The sequence below is a fragment of the Pieris napi genome, chromosome 5 (genome assembly GCF_905475465.1).
Source record: "Pieris napi chromosome 5, ilPieNapi1.2, whole genome shotgun sequence".
NCBI classification, from domain to species: Eukaryota; Metazoa; Arthropoda; class Insecta; order Lepidoptera; family Pieridae; genus Pieris; species Pieris napi.
In genome coordinates, this window is record NC_062238.1 from 1,001,332 (window position 1) to 1,018,736 (window position 17,405).

At 33.8% G+C, this 17,405-nt stretch overlaps 1 protein-coding gene across 1 annotated transcript in view; it reads left to right on the forward strand.

Annotated features, from left to right (window-relative positions):
• Positions 1–13,327, forward strand: part of LOC125049627 (synaptic vesicle glycoprotein 2C-like) — a 33,950-nt gene extending 20,623 nt beyond the window's left edge. The window contains exons 3-12 of the mRNA XM_047649021.1: positions 4,381–4,542; positions 5,492–5,636; positions 6,498–6,637; positions 7,509–7,756; positions 8,073–8,269; positions 8,854–8,980; positions 9,707–9,839; positions 10,839–10,998; positions 11,818–11,945; positions 13,205–13,327. Coding sequence (XP_047504977.1) covers positions 4,381–4,542; positions 5,492–5,636; positions 6,498–6,637; positions 7,509–7,756; positions 8,073–8,269; positions 8,854–8,980; positions 9,707–9,839; positions 10,839–10,998; positions 11,818–11,945; positions 13,205–13,263 — 1,499 coding nt within the window. The 3' untranslated portion in view covers positions 13,264–13,327. The remainder of the gene's footprint in view (positions 1–4,380; positions 4,543–5,491; positions 5,637–6,497; positions 6,638–7,508; positions 7,757–8,072; positions 8,270–8,853; positions 8,981–9,706; positions 9,840–10,838; positions 10,999–11,817; positions 11,946–13,204) is intronic.
• The last annotated feature ends 4,078 nt before the right edge of the window (positions 13,328–17,405 follow it).

Below are 17,405 nucleotides of genomic sequence, written 5' to 3' on the forward strand. Positions count from 1 at the left end.
AAAGAGAAAAAGGAAATGAAAAGAAAAATGAAAAAAGAGAAAAAATGGGTTGTTATATGTGCGCAGTAGACACTGAGCAAGTTAGGAACCCATTCTGCCAAAAAATTACAAGTTAAAAAAGTTAAAAAAAGACTTAATTTATGAACGACTGAAATAACTATGTAGAAATCTCACTTTTCTGTATACTCGTATGTCTGTTCAGTATATGTATGACTTTGTCCTAAAGGATTATATATGAGAGTTAAATATTTTAAACGTCAAAAGAATGACTAAGTATGAAGTTTCTTGCCCATTCTTCTTCATATGAAACTACCTCTGAGCGTTGAAAAGGACAACTAGAGTATGTTTTAAATATATTTATGACATATAATTTTAACTTTCAAAAGTGCCTTTTTAATCTAAGGGCCATATCTCACCGAGATGCTATAACGACGTGGCTAGGGTTACCATGGCTACGTCTGGTGTCCCTGCGTCGCCATGAGGTGTCGTCTCGGTGAGGTATGGGCCTATTTAAAATAAAATATTTGACTTTGACTTTGACACTTAGACGCAGCGAAGGACTGTATATAGCTTTTAGAAATATCACAACTATGTAGTTATTAATAATTGTAAATATTTTGTCATCAATATTTTTTTCATAATATAACTTTTATGTAAAATTTTGTCTAAATGTTATATTATTTCCAAATGATTTCATTTGGTAGCTATGAACTATTTACTGCTATTCGGAGTTTTATTTATCTATTATTAAAAAATGGCACGCAAATCCTTTCAGTTGTTTAAAAAAGAAAAATACTGGATGCTTTTACTTTTCCCTAAACAAAGTGCGATTAACGACTATGTCAACTACGCTTTATAACAAAAACATGACGTGTTTTCCCCAATTTGAACCAAGGACATCCAATATGCACGGCCCCCGACGCAAATTAATTGGATTGTTTTGCAATCTTGTTAGGTTCGCGGCTAAACGCGGATTTAAAAGATAATATTACTAAACTCATGACTTTTGGATTACATTATGAATTAACTCATTGATTACATAAAATATATAAAGAAATTTTCACTACCAAACCCAGCTGACTGGAAATATGGTTTTAAAATATTAGTAGAGGGGTGAAAATTAAGGGATGTATGTATTTTTGTATGCTGTATCAAAAAAAAAATTGTATTAAAAAAATAAAAATAAATATTTAGGGGTGGACCACACTTAACATTTAGGGGTTTCATAGTTAGATAGTAGCCAATTCTCAAACTTACTGAATATGCATACAAAATTTCATAAGAATCGGTCGAGCTGTTTCGGAGGATATGAACATTGTGACACGAGAATTTTATATATATTGTATCATTCTATTTTTATTTCTAGAATAAAGTTCACTAAAGAGTGCGACTTTGCATGAATTACAGTCTAGCCTATACAATAATAAGTAATATTATGTTGACTTAATTTTCTACAATACTAGTGAATAGCTTAAACTAAGGTAATGTTCATTAACAGTCTTAGTGTTCTATAGTGTTTTGACACTATATTCGTATGTCCGAAATACCGCACTTACACTTATCACTACACTAGTTTTAATAACTCAAAATATTATTGTTCTTTAGGCGTCTTGTTCCTTTTGTATTAAGAAGTTTCATTAACTACGGTTATGTAGCCTGTTTAAGTGGGCTGTAGCAAACCGTTTCACCATATTAAGGACTGTGATGGGGTATGTTTCGAAATCAGGGATAGTGTAGCATTCTAATAGTGTAAGAATTTTTAAAATCGGTTTAACAGTCACACTATTATTTCCTCTAGTATAGATTTCCTAAACGAATATTTATTTCCAAGCACAGATCACTTCCAACACTTTTTTTTTTTTTTGACGGCTCATTGGTCTAGTGGTTAGTACCCCTGACTGCGAAACCATGGGTACCGGGTTCGATCCCCGGCTGAGACAAACATCGATGTGATGAGCATTTGGTGTTGTGCTTAGGTCTTGGGTGTTTAAATATGTATTTATATGTATATCTTTCTATATATGTATGTATATCCGTTGCCTAGTACCTATAACACAAGCTTCACCAGCTTAGCATGGGACTAGGTCAATTGGTGTGAATTGTCCTTTAAAAAAAAAAATATACATATTATTATTATTAAAGCTTTATTAATCCATATAACAATTGGTTAGTTTGCTTTCCTTAATATTAGTATAGACATACACAACTATGGGTTAGTATAAATTTATGTTAGATTTTTTTTTGTGGTCTAGTTCTTGTATGGCCCCTTTTAGGGTAAAAGCCTATCCAACACTTATTAAGTGAAGTATTAATCTTTGTTTTATTAAAAATAAAAGTAGCAAGGTAACGAAAGCTTTAAAAACAATTATCAACCGACCACGGTCAAATTACGTGCGATAATTTTCCAAATGTGTTTTCGAAGTATTAAAGTCTATAATTAGACGTATCTTCTTCGCAGCCGACTCTCAGCTGTCTTCGTATTTACAAACAGTATTGCGTATTTCTTTCATTGTTAACAAGTCATCAGGTTATGCGATACGACAGATATGTGACGATCAAGTATGTGGAGTTAATAACTCGTGAAATCGACTAAAGATATTTTCGTTACTAATATTTATTTAGTTCGTAATCCTACAGAAAATAGTATTTAAATATTATTAAGAGCTGGCTTTAACCAAAAATCATCGTGGCAACACCGAAGGCAGTCGATCTTGCGTCGGTATTTGCCAACGAGATGGACAGTACACAGTAAAAGAAGGTCGAAATTTGTGGAGTAATTATTCGCGCCATATACAGCTGATTATGGTACTCAGATATGACGATACTCAGAAAGAGAAAAGAAAAACCGTTTCTAGTAACTATTGAGTCATTGACGATGAAAGGCCATTGTTATATATAATTTAATTAAATCCGCCGTCATCTTCTTACTTGCGTCCGATCGTTTGAATGTCTGCCAGGATCGTACACCGTCACCGGCGACCTAGCACGTTTTAATGAGATTTTGATTTACAGATATATATAATATTATACCTAGTCAGAACGGATATTTGAAATATTTTATTTAATCTATACGACGCTCAGAAATAAATAAATAAATCAGTGGCGCTACATCCTTTTTAGGTCTTTGCCTCAGATTCTGTTTCAAGATCATTTGTCAATCTAATAGGCAAGTAGGTGATCCGCCTCCTGTGCGTGACACACGCCGTCGACTTTTTGGGTCGGGCAAGCCGGTTTCCTCACGATGTTTTCCTTCACCGTTCGAGCTGGGAATCGAACTTACGACCTCAGGGATAAGAGTCCAACGCTGAAGCCACTAGGCTTAGAAATAAATACACAACTTAATAGATTTAAATCCTAACAACTCCAAACAACAAGTGACCTGTAGATAATGTTTAGACTCCACAATTAAAATTTGCGCCTTCACCGGGAATCGAACCTGATTCCTAAGCTGACACTACTAATATTATCCTCCTAGATTTTCTCTATTTAACTTAACGCTTCAATATCCTTGATTTACGCATTACGATGAAATGATTCCGTCAATCTAAACAGTTTATGAGTCGTAACTCATTAAATTGTCTGTTTATTACCGTTTTACGATTATAGAGTTATAGAGACATTACCAGAATATACCAAGTGCTGAACACGTTTTGAGAAGTTCGATTTATTGGTTCCATTTCCTGCTTTGGTTCAATGACGTCAAAGGTCTCAGAAAAATAACGATATTTAAGTACTAACTTTTGACTGGCCATAAATAAATGGTGTAATTTGACGTTCATTTACCTATATGATTAAATGATTTTTGACTTTTGACTAAAAAATTATGTATTGTTCTGTTCCAATATTCTTACCCTACATAGTAATAGTATAAAAAAAATTATAAATAGAAAATTCAAACATATTTAAAAAGTTTGGTCTCTGTTGCAGTGTATCTTAAAGATACACTGCTGGCAGCATTTCCTCACTGTATTATAATACTTATTCGTTGAGCGTGGAAAGTACCAGCTCTGTGGTCACCGGTACCAGGAGCCAACTTAAATCTTTATTACTTGCACAGGAACCCTACAGCCCTAGAGTTTGTACTCCAAAAGGAACAAAGTCAAAGTTGGAGGAAATACTCTTATATTCTTTAGTTCGAATTAAGAAATAAAATAAATTTAGGATAATTTGTGTATGGCAAACACTGTCTTGTGTCATCAATCGAAAAAATATTTTTAAACTTTATTGAAAATAAAATAATGCTACGAAAATGTTAGTAAATACTATAAAAAATAATTTTTAATTTAATTTACTATTTAAAATATTAAACTATATTTCAAAATAAAGATTGAGTTTTTCCGTACTAAGACAAATTCATTTACAGTTTTCTTTTCATTGCAGGCTACGGATGTTTTCAATGGTTACTTCTTATGTCATGCGGCGCAGTGTATGCAGTCTGTGCGCTTAGCACCACTACACTCAGCTTCGTGCTACCGGCTGCGGAATGTGACTTTCACCTCTCCTCCAGCGACAAGGGAAGGCTTACTGCCACCCCACTTATAGGTGTGTATTCGCTTTATCTCAGGTATATTGACAATGTTATTTTAGTTTGACAATTTAATGGAAAATAATAACAGAAAGGAACATGTCTTCTAGTCGAACTCTTTTCGAGATGTCATAAAAAAACAGTTGAGCATGACATACAGACTAAGCTGTAACGCAGGTTCTGTACTTCGAGAGCAAACAAGGTCTATGGTGAGAGAACGCTGAAGTATTACCGCGGCTAGTAAACGAACTACCCGGTCAGTTATATAACGCTAAAGAATTATTTTTATATGCATTTGTCGCGCTCCTGACAAGACTACTATTGTTACATTTCTACAGTGGTTATTAAATGTGGATGTCGTAGCCAGCTTAATAAGCCGTTCAATTAACAGCCAAGCCGTTTAACTAAACGGCGCCGTTTAACTAGCGGCCTGAAAGATTTTCACTCTTAGCGTTTGTAACAAAATGTAATAAACTGGCTGGTTAATGCTTAGGTCATGCGTACGATAGAATGACTATATTATATGTAATATATAAAATTCTCGTGTCAAAATGTTCGTTCCCTATATAATATATATCTTTAAAACCTCTAAGTGATAAGGGGTGTCCACCTCAAAAAAAATATTTTTATTTTTTAGACAATTTTTTTTGTTTTTATTTTTTTATGATACAGCATACAAAAATACATACAACCCTTAAATTTCACCCCTATTTTTTATTTGTATTAAACTTTAAAAAAATCCTGTAAATAATATACATGGCAAAACAACGTTTGCCGGGTCAGCTAGTTTATATTATATATATAATGAATTAAAAAAAATGAGTACCAAATCGCTCTCTGATATGTGATTAACTATAGGACAGACCATAAATATAATAATGTGATTTAAAGTATTTAAAACACCTTGCGTTTAATAGACATTTAAATATAAAGTAAGCTACTAATCATGCTTTCATTATTTTCCAGGGATGTGTGTAGGGTCGTACTTCTGGGGCAACCTCGCAGACGCACGAGGTCGCCGGAAGGCCATCATCGGAGCCCTACTCCTTGACGCTTTAGCGGCTTTCCTGTCAAGTCTCATGCAGTCTTTCCCTGCGTTTCTTGCTTGCAGGTTATTTGTTTTTTTTATATTTTTACGGAACGTCACGAAGATGTGCAGCTTTTTTGTCAAAGAAAAGGGAGAGAGCGTTTAAAACCGATACATATCAATATCATTATTATTTTATTAACTAAATTACCATTTGTTTGTTGGTTTTGTACTTATATAAGGGCACAGAACCAAGACCTTTTTTGATTATGATAATAATGAATTTGTTATATTATTTGGTAACTGTTACCATATTAATGGTTGTATTTCTATATACATAACAACTAATTTCAGTTCTGGTTTTTAATTAGCTTTAGTATCATTCATTAATATAGAACGACTGGAAAAATTAAATTATGGGATTTGGGCAGCTTAATTACTCAATAATTAATTTACAAAGAAGTTTCACTTCTGATATGTGTAGTGTGTACTTTGTACGCACGCACTTTTTTTTGTTTAATTAACTGAACTTCAACTGAACTTAGTATTGTAAATATCTTAAATTCTTCCTTTTGATTTGTTATATCCTTAATCAAATAGCATTTATGCATACTAATAGATTCCTATATCTACCTATTTAGTGATCATATATTTTTCTTGATAGGCAAGTAGGTGGTTAGCCTTCTGACACACGCGGTCAATTTTTGAGTTGTTCTTCACGGTACGAGTGAAACAAAAGTCCATTTGTGCACAGCCGTGATTAGAACACGTTACCAAGGTCGCAAGGCTCAAGCACTAGGACAACGCTGTATAATAATGTAACTTTTCACTATCTCATGTCACATATAAGATATATATTACTATTTAGATATATGTGTGTGTATGTTTGTGGTCGCACTTTTAAACAGCTTGACCAATTAGTTATTTAAAAGTATCTTGTTTTAGATTCTTCTCAGGTTTTGGGATAATTGGCGCGACGGGGCTCATTTTTCCTTATTTTGGCGACTTTCTCTCATTACGGCATCGTGACGTGATGCTCTGCAGGCTTGAAGTTTTCTGGACTTTTGGGACAATTTTATTACCAGGTAATTCAAAACATATTGTATATGTACAAATATGTATTAACATATTGGGTTTATTAAACTGATCGGTCGAAACTTCTATGCGTTAACTGCGCCAAGTATCACTTCCGTCAAAAACATATTGTAGTGACATACGAGACACATTTAGCACTGTTACTTTGAGTCATAATGGTACACATAGATGGCGCTGCTGTCAGATGAGATTATTTTTTTTTACAAAAGCTTGCTGGCACTCACACTCACAAAATAAAATACCAGTTTCAATGTGACAAATCTTTATAGGCAAACATAACAACCACGAAAAAAAAATGGAATTATAAATTATAAAAACTGGGTTTCTTTTATATTTATAAGGTTTCATTGTAACTTTAGATGCGATTCCACTTTCAATCTTAACTGTCCTGGGCTACAATAAGAGCTACGAAAGTTATTAGAACCACATTGTTATTATATTTGATGACATTTTAAGAACTTAGTGAGAGAATACTAATTCCTAATTAGTCAGTCAATCTTTATCGGTTTTATCCCAACTATTCGAAAATTCAAGTTAACAGTGTTTCATACCGCCATTCATCAAGACAAGGTTAGCAAGATAAGGTTGCTAAACAACACCAAAGCTCTTCCATCAGAGGATTCCATTGATTTCTATAGGACAGGGGGCAAACGGTCAGGAGGCTCAAGAGGGCTCAGAATTCCAGAGGGCTCGCGAGTGCGCTGCCGGCTATATTGTTGCACATTGTAACAATTATGTCAAAGTCACGTTATAGTTTGAACCTTGACGCTCTTTTATTACTATTTACTTTAAATTGTATATCTCTTGTCTTGTCTCAAAACTCAACGAGAAATCTTAACAAACACATATTATTCTTCACAGGTATTGCCTGGCTGATCATTCAGGACCCTCGATTCAACCTCACATCGGAAACCGCTGACTTCCAATACACATCCTGGCGGGTGTTCGTCGCAGCCTGTGGCGTCCCCAGTCTCTTCGTGGTGCTATTGCTGATGCCCTTCCCAGAAAGCCCCAGATACCTTCTCTACGCCAACAAGACAGAACAAGCCTTACAAGTGCTGCAGAAGATATTTGTTGTGAATACAAAGCTTACTGAAAAAGACTTTCCTGTAAGTTATGTGTACTCGGAGAGTAAAAGATGAAAAATTAACTGCGCATTTAATTTTTTTTGTCGGCCATATTTTTTATAGAAGAAAAGAGATGGCTTAACAGGGCAACTGGTTTTCGAGACAGCAAGACTTTTGTGTTTACAATCGAATCTAAATCAGAATTCCGAAATACGTATATAATATATATGCACGTCACCCAAACCGTTCTTACAGATCTTAGTAATGTAGAAAGAAGAAGAAAACATTTAGCCATCCTCACACAGAGCTACAGCTTTGTAGTAAAGAATTATTCTTGTTACCGGCTAATCTATTCCAGGTGGAATCAATGTTGGCCTGTGATGGCGAAGAAGAGGAGGTGGTGACTGCAGACACAAACGGCAATGAAACAAAGACACCGATGACATGGAACCAACGATGGCATTCTTTCTGGAGTCGAAAGAAGATGCTCGTCACGCCGCCATACATTGGAATGCTGGTTCTCTGCTGTTTCGTTGATTTTGGACTCATGTTTAGGTGAGGATGTATAAGAAATTTAAAATTAGAGCAGTGTTGACTCTCATACCTGAGGTCGTTCCTCGGCTGTGCACCATTGGACTTGATTTCTATGTGCGCATTTAACATTTGCTCGAACGGTGAAGGAAAACATCGTGAGGAAACCGACATGTCTTAGACTCAAAAAGTCGACGGCGTGTGTCAGGCACAGGAGGCTGATCACCGACTTGCCTATAAGATTTAAAAATGATCATGAAACAGATTCAGAAATCTGAGACCTAAAGAGGTTGTAGCGCCTCTGATTTATTTTTTATAATAAATTATGTAAAATGTACTAGACATTTTATTCTTAATAAAATTTTGATTTGTGTGGATCTGTTTAAATTTGAATTGATTTAATTAGTATTTGTTTTAATTAGTATGAAAGTCGGAAGATTTTTAGGAATGACTTATAAAATCAATAAAGGAGTTCTTCTTGAATCCACATTACTTTCTCTTTTTCTCTCGCCACGTTATTTGTAATTTTTGCTTCTTCATAAAATGTCTTCAGCATGACATTTAAGCCAATCATGAAAGCTATTTACAATGGGATTAATAATTTTCAGTTACTACACATTGATGATGTGGTTCCCGGACTTATTTGAGAGGTTCAGTCAGTTCTCATCTCTGTACCCTGAGGTCTCAGCAGGGGTCTGTGAGGTGTCTGCTAATGTTACCAGGAGTGAATTATTGGTAAGTGGAACAAAGTTATATACATTTGTAAGGTACAAAGTTAAAAGTTATAGTTTTGAGGTAATATATTTGGTTTAATCAAGAACAGTAGGATTTTTTATATTAGGTCCTAACATATGAAATTGGCGTTTTGTATGGGAGGAACAAAAAGTCGAATATTTTTAAATATAATATATTTAATTAATCAAAGTATGAACCATTGTTTTCTATGCACTTTTGCCATCTCATAGGTAGTTCATTGATTTACTAAAAAAAACCAGTCGGACGGGAATAAATAAAATCTGTGATGGCGATTTGGACTGCCCCATTAGAGTTAATTTTTTTCCATACACACACATCATTCACCCTTCGAGTCGTTTCCGCAGCACTAGTGCCACGGCGGAACTCGTACTCGTAAATAATGCGATACTTTAAGTTTTCCATTTTGTAATATGAGTGACGCAAACAGAAAAAAAACAAATGAATGACGGTCTATAATTTAGAAAGGATATCCAATCATTTCTATTATACAACATATATATTTGCTCTTAACTTGTGTTTATTTTTTTCCTTGCTAGAGTAAAGTTCGGTTGTTGGAGGGGTGTTCAATGAATAAAACTCTTTGTTTGACGCTGGGTGTCAACTGGATTTAATCTTTTAAAACATGAGCTTATAATTAACATAGGGGTAGTGGGGTTGCAAGCCAGCGGGATTAAGAAAAAACTAACTTGTTGTTTCTATTTCCAGGGTAAACAAGAATGTCCACAGGTGATAGACGACAAAGTGTACATACACACATTAATTGTGGCTCTGAGTTGCATACCCACTGCATTGTGGGTCGGTCTCACCATCAACATGGTGGGGAAGAAACTTATGTTAGGTAAGTTCACCAACTCTTCATCCTGGCTGAAGGACTAAAACTTATGTCGACGGCTTATCTGTTTCGTTATCACTTGCTTTTGTTCCAATAAGCAAGTATGTGCTCTACATTCTGTGCCTGACACACGCCATCGATTTTTTGGACTAAACCTTCTTGTTTTTGTGGACTTATGACCTCAGAGAAATGAGTCGCATAGTGAAGCTACTACGCCACCGCTGCAGGGCTATAAGCGCCTGTTACAATAGTGCTACCCAATAATATAGCTGCATAATATTTGCTAATATAAAAATTGCAGGCGTTTCTTATTGCTACTATTTATGCAAACACGTTGCATTGAATGTGTTTTATTTCCAACAATAATTATTTATACATTATTTAACAGCTAGAGAAAAAAATACTGGTATGTTTAAATAATAAAATATGAGATAACCTTAAACATGCATACAACACAGAATAACATTAGGACACAGTACCGATAATTAAATTCATGTACCTAGTAAGTATTTTTGTAGCTTTTTTATGTATTTTATTGTTGTTTGTATTTCATCTATTTGATTTCCCTGGCCGTGACAGGATGTTATAGGGACGGCACCGTTATTCATATTTTTTGTATCATGTGTTTGTCCTAATGTTGTGTCCATACAAATAAAAATGTTACATTGATATCACAAAATTTTGACGAAGCCTCTAAAATCTACTATTTATTATAAGATTTTGAGAATTTATTTATTTATTGGAAACTAAACAGATACATCACTATATAGAAAAAATAAAAATAAATGTAAACATAAAATAAATAGACATATTGGACATATCCTCGAAAAAAGTTTCACTAATAAAAAAATGAGTGATATGAGTGGAATGGGTGTAAATTCAAAATATGTTTTACCTAAATAGCTATTTCAGTACAAAGTATTCAAACAATACTATGATTAAGAAGAAAATGTAGAAACACAAAAACTATGACATGATTAAGAGTGAAAAATGGTTCCTTTCCAGTTATGATGCTTATAAGTTCTGGGTTGGCTGCTCTTGGTCTTAATCTGGTGCGCTCCTCTCTGGAGAACCTTATCCTGTCCTGTGTCTTCGAGGCTATTGTGAGCTGCACTGAAGCTGTACTTTTCTGCGTTATTTGTGAGATTTTCCCCACTAAAGTCGCGTAAGTATAAAAAAATTTAGTAGTAAATTATGTACCTACTTTTAAGTACGAAATATTGAATTTATAAACGTTGGAAAATATGTCTCTAATATATGAAGTCCATTCAGTCACAAACTAGAATGTTTAAGTCACTTAATTCTTGTGAAAAGACAATCAGATAACCAATGAATTTTTTTTTAAATGATGAGCCTTCTCCAATATTTCTATAGGTTGTTTCACAAAATATTAGAATTATTTTGGATTATGTAAGCTAAATATAAACAATAATTTTTACATCGCTTTACTACAATTGGAGATATCAATTGAGAATATATCTTTTGCCTAGAACCTAGAACCTCCATGATAGCAGCCATCACCAACCTTATTACATATACTTAGTGGAATTAACAAGTGTGATATTTAAGCACTACGAAATGCCAAATCCGCAGTCGACAAAAACAAAAGTCATATACTTATGACATACTGTCTATGTGTGCGTTACCACCATTAAAATAATCAGCTTGTTCGAAATTTAAAACGTTTTGAAGTTATACTTCTTTTGGCGCGTTAGGGAAAAATTTTTACGTTGCGCGCGCACCGCGTCACAAAAAACCGACATCCTGTAGTTAGCTATAGTCATTTTATTTTGTGATATTTAAATAAACTTTATTTAACTAGATAATGCGTTATAATTAAATACCTTTTTTCTATTGTTAGTGTCGTTTTTTCTACAAACGTAATACAATTTTTGAAAAGATTTTCATCTTGTTACGCCATAGAAGTATAACATCTAACGCGTATACACACACTTTTTTTTTAATTAATTGTGTTTGTAACTAGCGCAACGGCGATGGCAGTGACCGTGATGTGCGGGCGTGTGGGGGCAATTGTGGGCAACGTGGTGTTCGGGGCCCTGGTCGACCAGCACTGCATTGTCCCCATTTATATGTTTGGATCCTTGCTCATAAGTAAGTTAATATCTCATATATAAAATTCTCGGGTCACCATGTTCGTTCCCATACTCCTCCGAAACGGCTCCACCGGTTCTTACGAAATCTTTTATGCATATTCAGTAAGTCTGAGAATCTATCCTTCAAACCTCTAAGTGATAAGGGGTGTCCACCTCAAAAAAAAATTAAACCTCGACAGGACCGCGAGTATTTGTAATTATTTATTCCTTGAACTCTGAGGATAAAAATTGAAAAAAAAAATGAAAGTTGAAGGTTGTCGTTTAATAATTAATAAATCACATTTTTTTCTATTTTGAAGTAAAAACATTGCTGTGCAACACTGCACATTCGGCAGAAGTGATTTCATTTGTAGTCAGAGTTACCGTTACATGATGTATTTATAGAAAATACACTTTATCGGATATACGAGTATATGACCATGCTCAAACATGAAAAGCTATATTCCAATTATGAATTCAAATACGTATCAATAGTATTGTGATAACTAAGCGAGTTTTATCTGGTATTTTCTTGAGAGTAAATAAACATGAATAAATTAAAGTATTTAGATTGAACCACTCAAGTCAACCAACTGTAACGCAAATATACTTCCTCTTCGAATAATTAAGAATCTAATTAGTACGAAGTTCCGTATAAACTAGTATTATGGACTCTGACAGATTCTGTATAAAAACGTACCTACCTCATACAGTAGAACCTCTTTAATGTCAAAATCCTTAAACCTCATCGATAAGTCGAAAATCTCCGAAATTTATTTTTCATCTAAAACTCGAAAAATTTAATTGAACCTCGGTATCTGGAACTGGAACTTTTTGATTTAATTTTGACTCCATAAGTTGACAACTATAATTTGTTTTTTTTTCATCTGACGTTAAGTTATACCGCCACCCATGACATTGCTAACTCGCAAATGCGTTGACGGCCTTTTATGAATCGGTACGCTCTTTTCTTGAAGGACCCTAAGTCGAATTGGTTTGGAATACTTCAGTGGGCAGCCGGTTCCACATAGTGATGAGCAGCAAAAACTGCCTTAATTTGTAATTTGACTTATTCATTAAAAAAATTGTTTTATTGTGATACCCCATCACCCCCCCCCCTGCGATTACCGGCTTTGAAAGCATCATCATCTGATTCATATTTCTTTTAACACACACATCAAATTATTGTTTACTCATGTACTCATATAGAATTTATTAGATTATCGTCACAAACGTGGTCACAAAAGTTATTTAATAATAAACTTTCCATTGTTTCAGCGAGTGGATTACTTTGTACAATACTACCGAAGAGCACTCGACCGGAAAGGCCGCATTGATGCTGTATTTACATTATTGTATATTAATTATGTTTATAAATAAATTAGCCATTATAACCCATTATTTTTGGTTTTCATTACCTTTGTAACCTAAAAACTTAGTTAATTACTTTAGACGTATTAACAATATAATTAACAATCTGCCCGGCCGCAGAGTAGGCAGGAAATAATAAACAGTTTTGATTTTTTTCCCTTTGGACTAGAGACTCTTGGGCCGTGGGACAACATTTAGAACGACTAAACAAAGGTTTATACCAATTTACAGCGTATTATCTTTCATTCCGAGGTTGACTCCTTTTTTACACCTTTCTATATTTTCTATTATAGTAAACGTACGAATTTTTTGTTATGTTTTTTAATGCTTTCATTCTGTTTTACTAATGTCTTCTATTTGATTTTTACGATCTAACAATAGCCCTTTACTTATATGTAATAGTTTTATCGTTTCGTAACCAATATTTCTTCTTTATATAAAAAATAAACAATTACTAGCAAAACTATATTAAAAAGAAATAATAGTGTTTCAAGACGAATACCTGTTAGGCGTCAGTCTCCGACGGATTGAAGAATTCCATATAATAATTATAAAAATTACAATATTATTTATAAAATTCCATACGCTAAGAGTTATTTCAGTGAAACACCACAAGACAAAAAGAACAAATGAGGTTTTTACTAGTTAAAAAACAATAAAATAGTTTTTTTTTGTTCTCGTAACGGAATGAAGGCAATCCACAAAATATAATATTAATCTCGCTTGACACTGACCCGAGTTTCACGAGCCGGTGTTGACTAAGTTCGACACATTAGTGTATAAAAAGTGCTTTGACCTTGATTTTGACTCCATCGAAACCGGAAAAGTTTCGAAGAAATTTAATAAATATAAAGCAGAAGTATGATGTCTAGAACTGTGATAACACACTGGATTATCTATATATATATAATGAAAATGGTCTTCGTTTGAGGCTCAATCACGCCTAAACCACTGATCGTATCGACATGAAACTACCACCATTCGATGCGAAATTTTTCCTAGATGGTTTATGAATTCTAACGTTCCTTCATTTTTTTATTGCTGTTTTACTTTTATGAAAATTTATCCATACGGACTTCACCGCGGAAACATTCGGGGAGGCTTCCTAGAACCTCTAAACGTCAACATCTGTTAAAAACTCGATTTTCGAAATATTTCAATTTTCAATTTTCTTAGCGGGAAGTTAAAAAGAAGAATAATAAAAATATGAAAAAAAAAAAAATAATGAAACATAAAATTTATTTTAATTCGTCCAGCAAAGCGGGCGCGAAACGGCTAGTATTTTATAAAAGATAATATTTATTTGCAAAAAAATATCATCAGAGGTTGACTTTTTGTATCAATCAATCAAAAATAATTTATTCATATAGGTGTAGGTATACAATGTACACTTATGAATGTCAAAAAATAAACATACATTAAATACGTCTAATTTTACATTTACTGCCAGTTCTCAAGCGTAGAACGGAAGAGAAGAACTGGCAATACACCGCCACTCTTTTTAATCGCCAAGTTTTTTGTTTTACACAATGTTTATTAGAAGCTGCAAACATTACTCCATGTTCCACATGACATCTTAAGTAATTGATAGTTAATTAATAATAATAAAATAAATTAAAAACAAAGATTTGTCCTCTATCAGCAGAAGGCATGGTGAATATATATCAACAAACAAAACCTTCTATTTACTTTTGCCATATTGTCGTCTGGATTAATTGATACAATTGAAACCGGTTAATCATGACAAGGTCTTGGACATGCATTTTATAATCTGACCTATACTTAATAAAAATAATTACAGTTGTATTTAACCACAATCGAGTTAATAGTTTATATTGATTACTACTACTAAGACTAGGCTTCTTACTCCATTTTGTGTGCATACGAAGGACTCAGGGTCGACATTTAGCGATAAGTAATACTCTCTTTGAAATATTATATCTGTCAGGTACAGAAGGGGATTAAAGTATCTATGGGATGGGCCGTATGGTTCAAGTGCACAGTTTAAGTTGGCGCCTGGTAGATAGTTCCGGTGACCCCAGAGCTGGTGCTTTCCTCGATTAACGAATAATTATCGCAATACAGCGAGGGAATGCTAAAATGAATCAAACTTCTAAAATTTGTTTTATTTTATATTTAATTAAATTTTTTTTTTTTATTAATATTGATCAAGATTAATGATATATTCAAGTTAATACGTTACCTTTGGCTTTTATTACCGATAAAAATATTTAACCTCTTTCGTCAATGATTTGAACAAATCTTAAGAGCTCTGTTTACGGAAAAAGTACGTCGTAATGTAGCATTTAAATAAAATGAAACATGTTATAAGAACAATAAATAAAATGCAATGTCATAAAACTCTTACACCAATTTGACTTTTAACTTAAACGTAAAATTGACCTTATCATGTTATTTAATTGGAGATAAAAAAACTTAAAATAAAAATAATCAGATTTCTGTATCTGTTTTATGATTTTTGTCAATCTAATAGGCAAATGGGTGATGAGCCTCCTGTGCCTGACACACATGAATCGACTGCGTCTAAGGCAAGCCGGTTTCCTCACGATGTTTTCCTTCACCGTTCGAGCGAATGTTAAATGCGCACATAGAAAGAAAGTCCATTGGTGCTCATCCGGAGATCGAAGTCCTACACTGCTTTTAAAACCTGATTTGCACATAAAAAACCCAACAACGTAGTATCACATATATATAAACATTGACAACATTGTTCGCATAAAAGGCGTATTTTCCAATATCTCCAATAATGATCGACATTGCAGGCAATCCGCAGGAATTCATAATTCAATTTAACCTTTATTACTGAATGAGAATGGAAAACATTTTCGTTTTTAAAAGCCGGGGTTTCTCCCTAAGGCCCTTTAAAGTTCAAAGCCATGTATATGTAAATCATTTAATATATCATTATAGCTATTTGGTTTTCCTTTCATAGTATATTTACGTACTACTTATGATTATGTTTTCATCTTTTCCAACCCGAGGAAAGTATTGTTTATCCAAGAAAATCCCATATAATCGCATAGACGAAATATCACTAGTGCATTTGATTGTAGTTGCACAAATGGCGTAATATGACGTAACATATAGCGTGTCAACGTGTGTTTGGACTAGAGATGCTGTTGGGCCTTGGCGAACCCCGAGGGTCTATTAATGGCGTGTGGAAAAGCTTAGGCGTACCTAGGCCACGTGTTGTACCATAACCGCTACACCTCCTTCAATAAATTATGAATGTGTGTGTGTGTGTGCATAAAAAATCGTGGCTTTTGTTAGGAAGTGGTTGAGTATCGTGACTGCCGAAGAGTTGATTAAAGCCCGCAGGGAAAGCGGAAGGGTGACCGTCCCAAGCCATCTTCGCGTAGTACAGTCGTACAGTTCAGTCGTACATCACGTTTGAACAACAATAACATAATGATGATAAAAAACCTAAATGGATCTGTATTTGTATTGAATGAAAAGCATATTACATATTCATGAAAAGGGAATACTGAATTATTAGCCATAGGCTATTAAGCCGTGCCAAATGGAGTAGGTACAAATTTCTGGTACAAATCACAGATTTGGCGAAATTAATGACTGCAAAGTTAATTACTTTAACTTTGATATCGTTTTGACTTTTCAGCAATCGTGGTCAGCGAGATTACCTTACCAAGATGAACTTTGATTTTATGATGAATTTCTAATCAATCATAATACCAAAATAACGGTCTATTAAAATGTGTCACGGCATCGTTTCGCTAAGTATTGCCAACTGAATCTCTTCCCTGTATAAAAATATATATAAATTTTAGAAATATCCTTTTTCGTTCACAAAAACATAAATATTTTTAAGGAACAGACATCTGTCGAAGTAGATATGGGGAGAAATTGGCTGTGCCAAAAATTAATCTGGAATTTTATATAAAAAACACCTCCAATAAAGGTCTATAATAATTTACCAAAAACGTTCCTACTAGAGATATTAAAAATTAACTAAAATTTACTAAAATTTTTAATGATATTATAATGTACTGGAAAGAATGTATTATTCTATTAATGATTATTTGCGTGCACCATTATAATTTATATTAATTTGATAACGCAATAATAT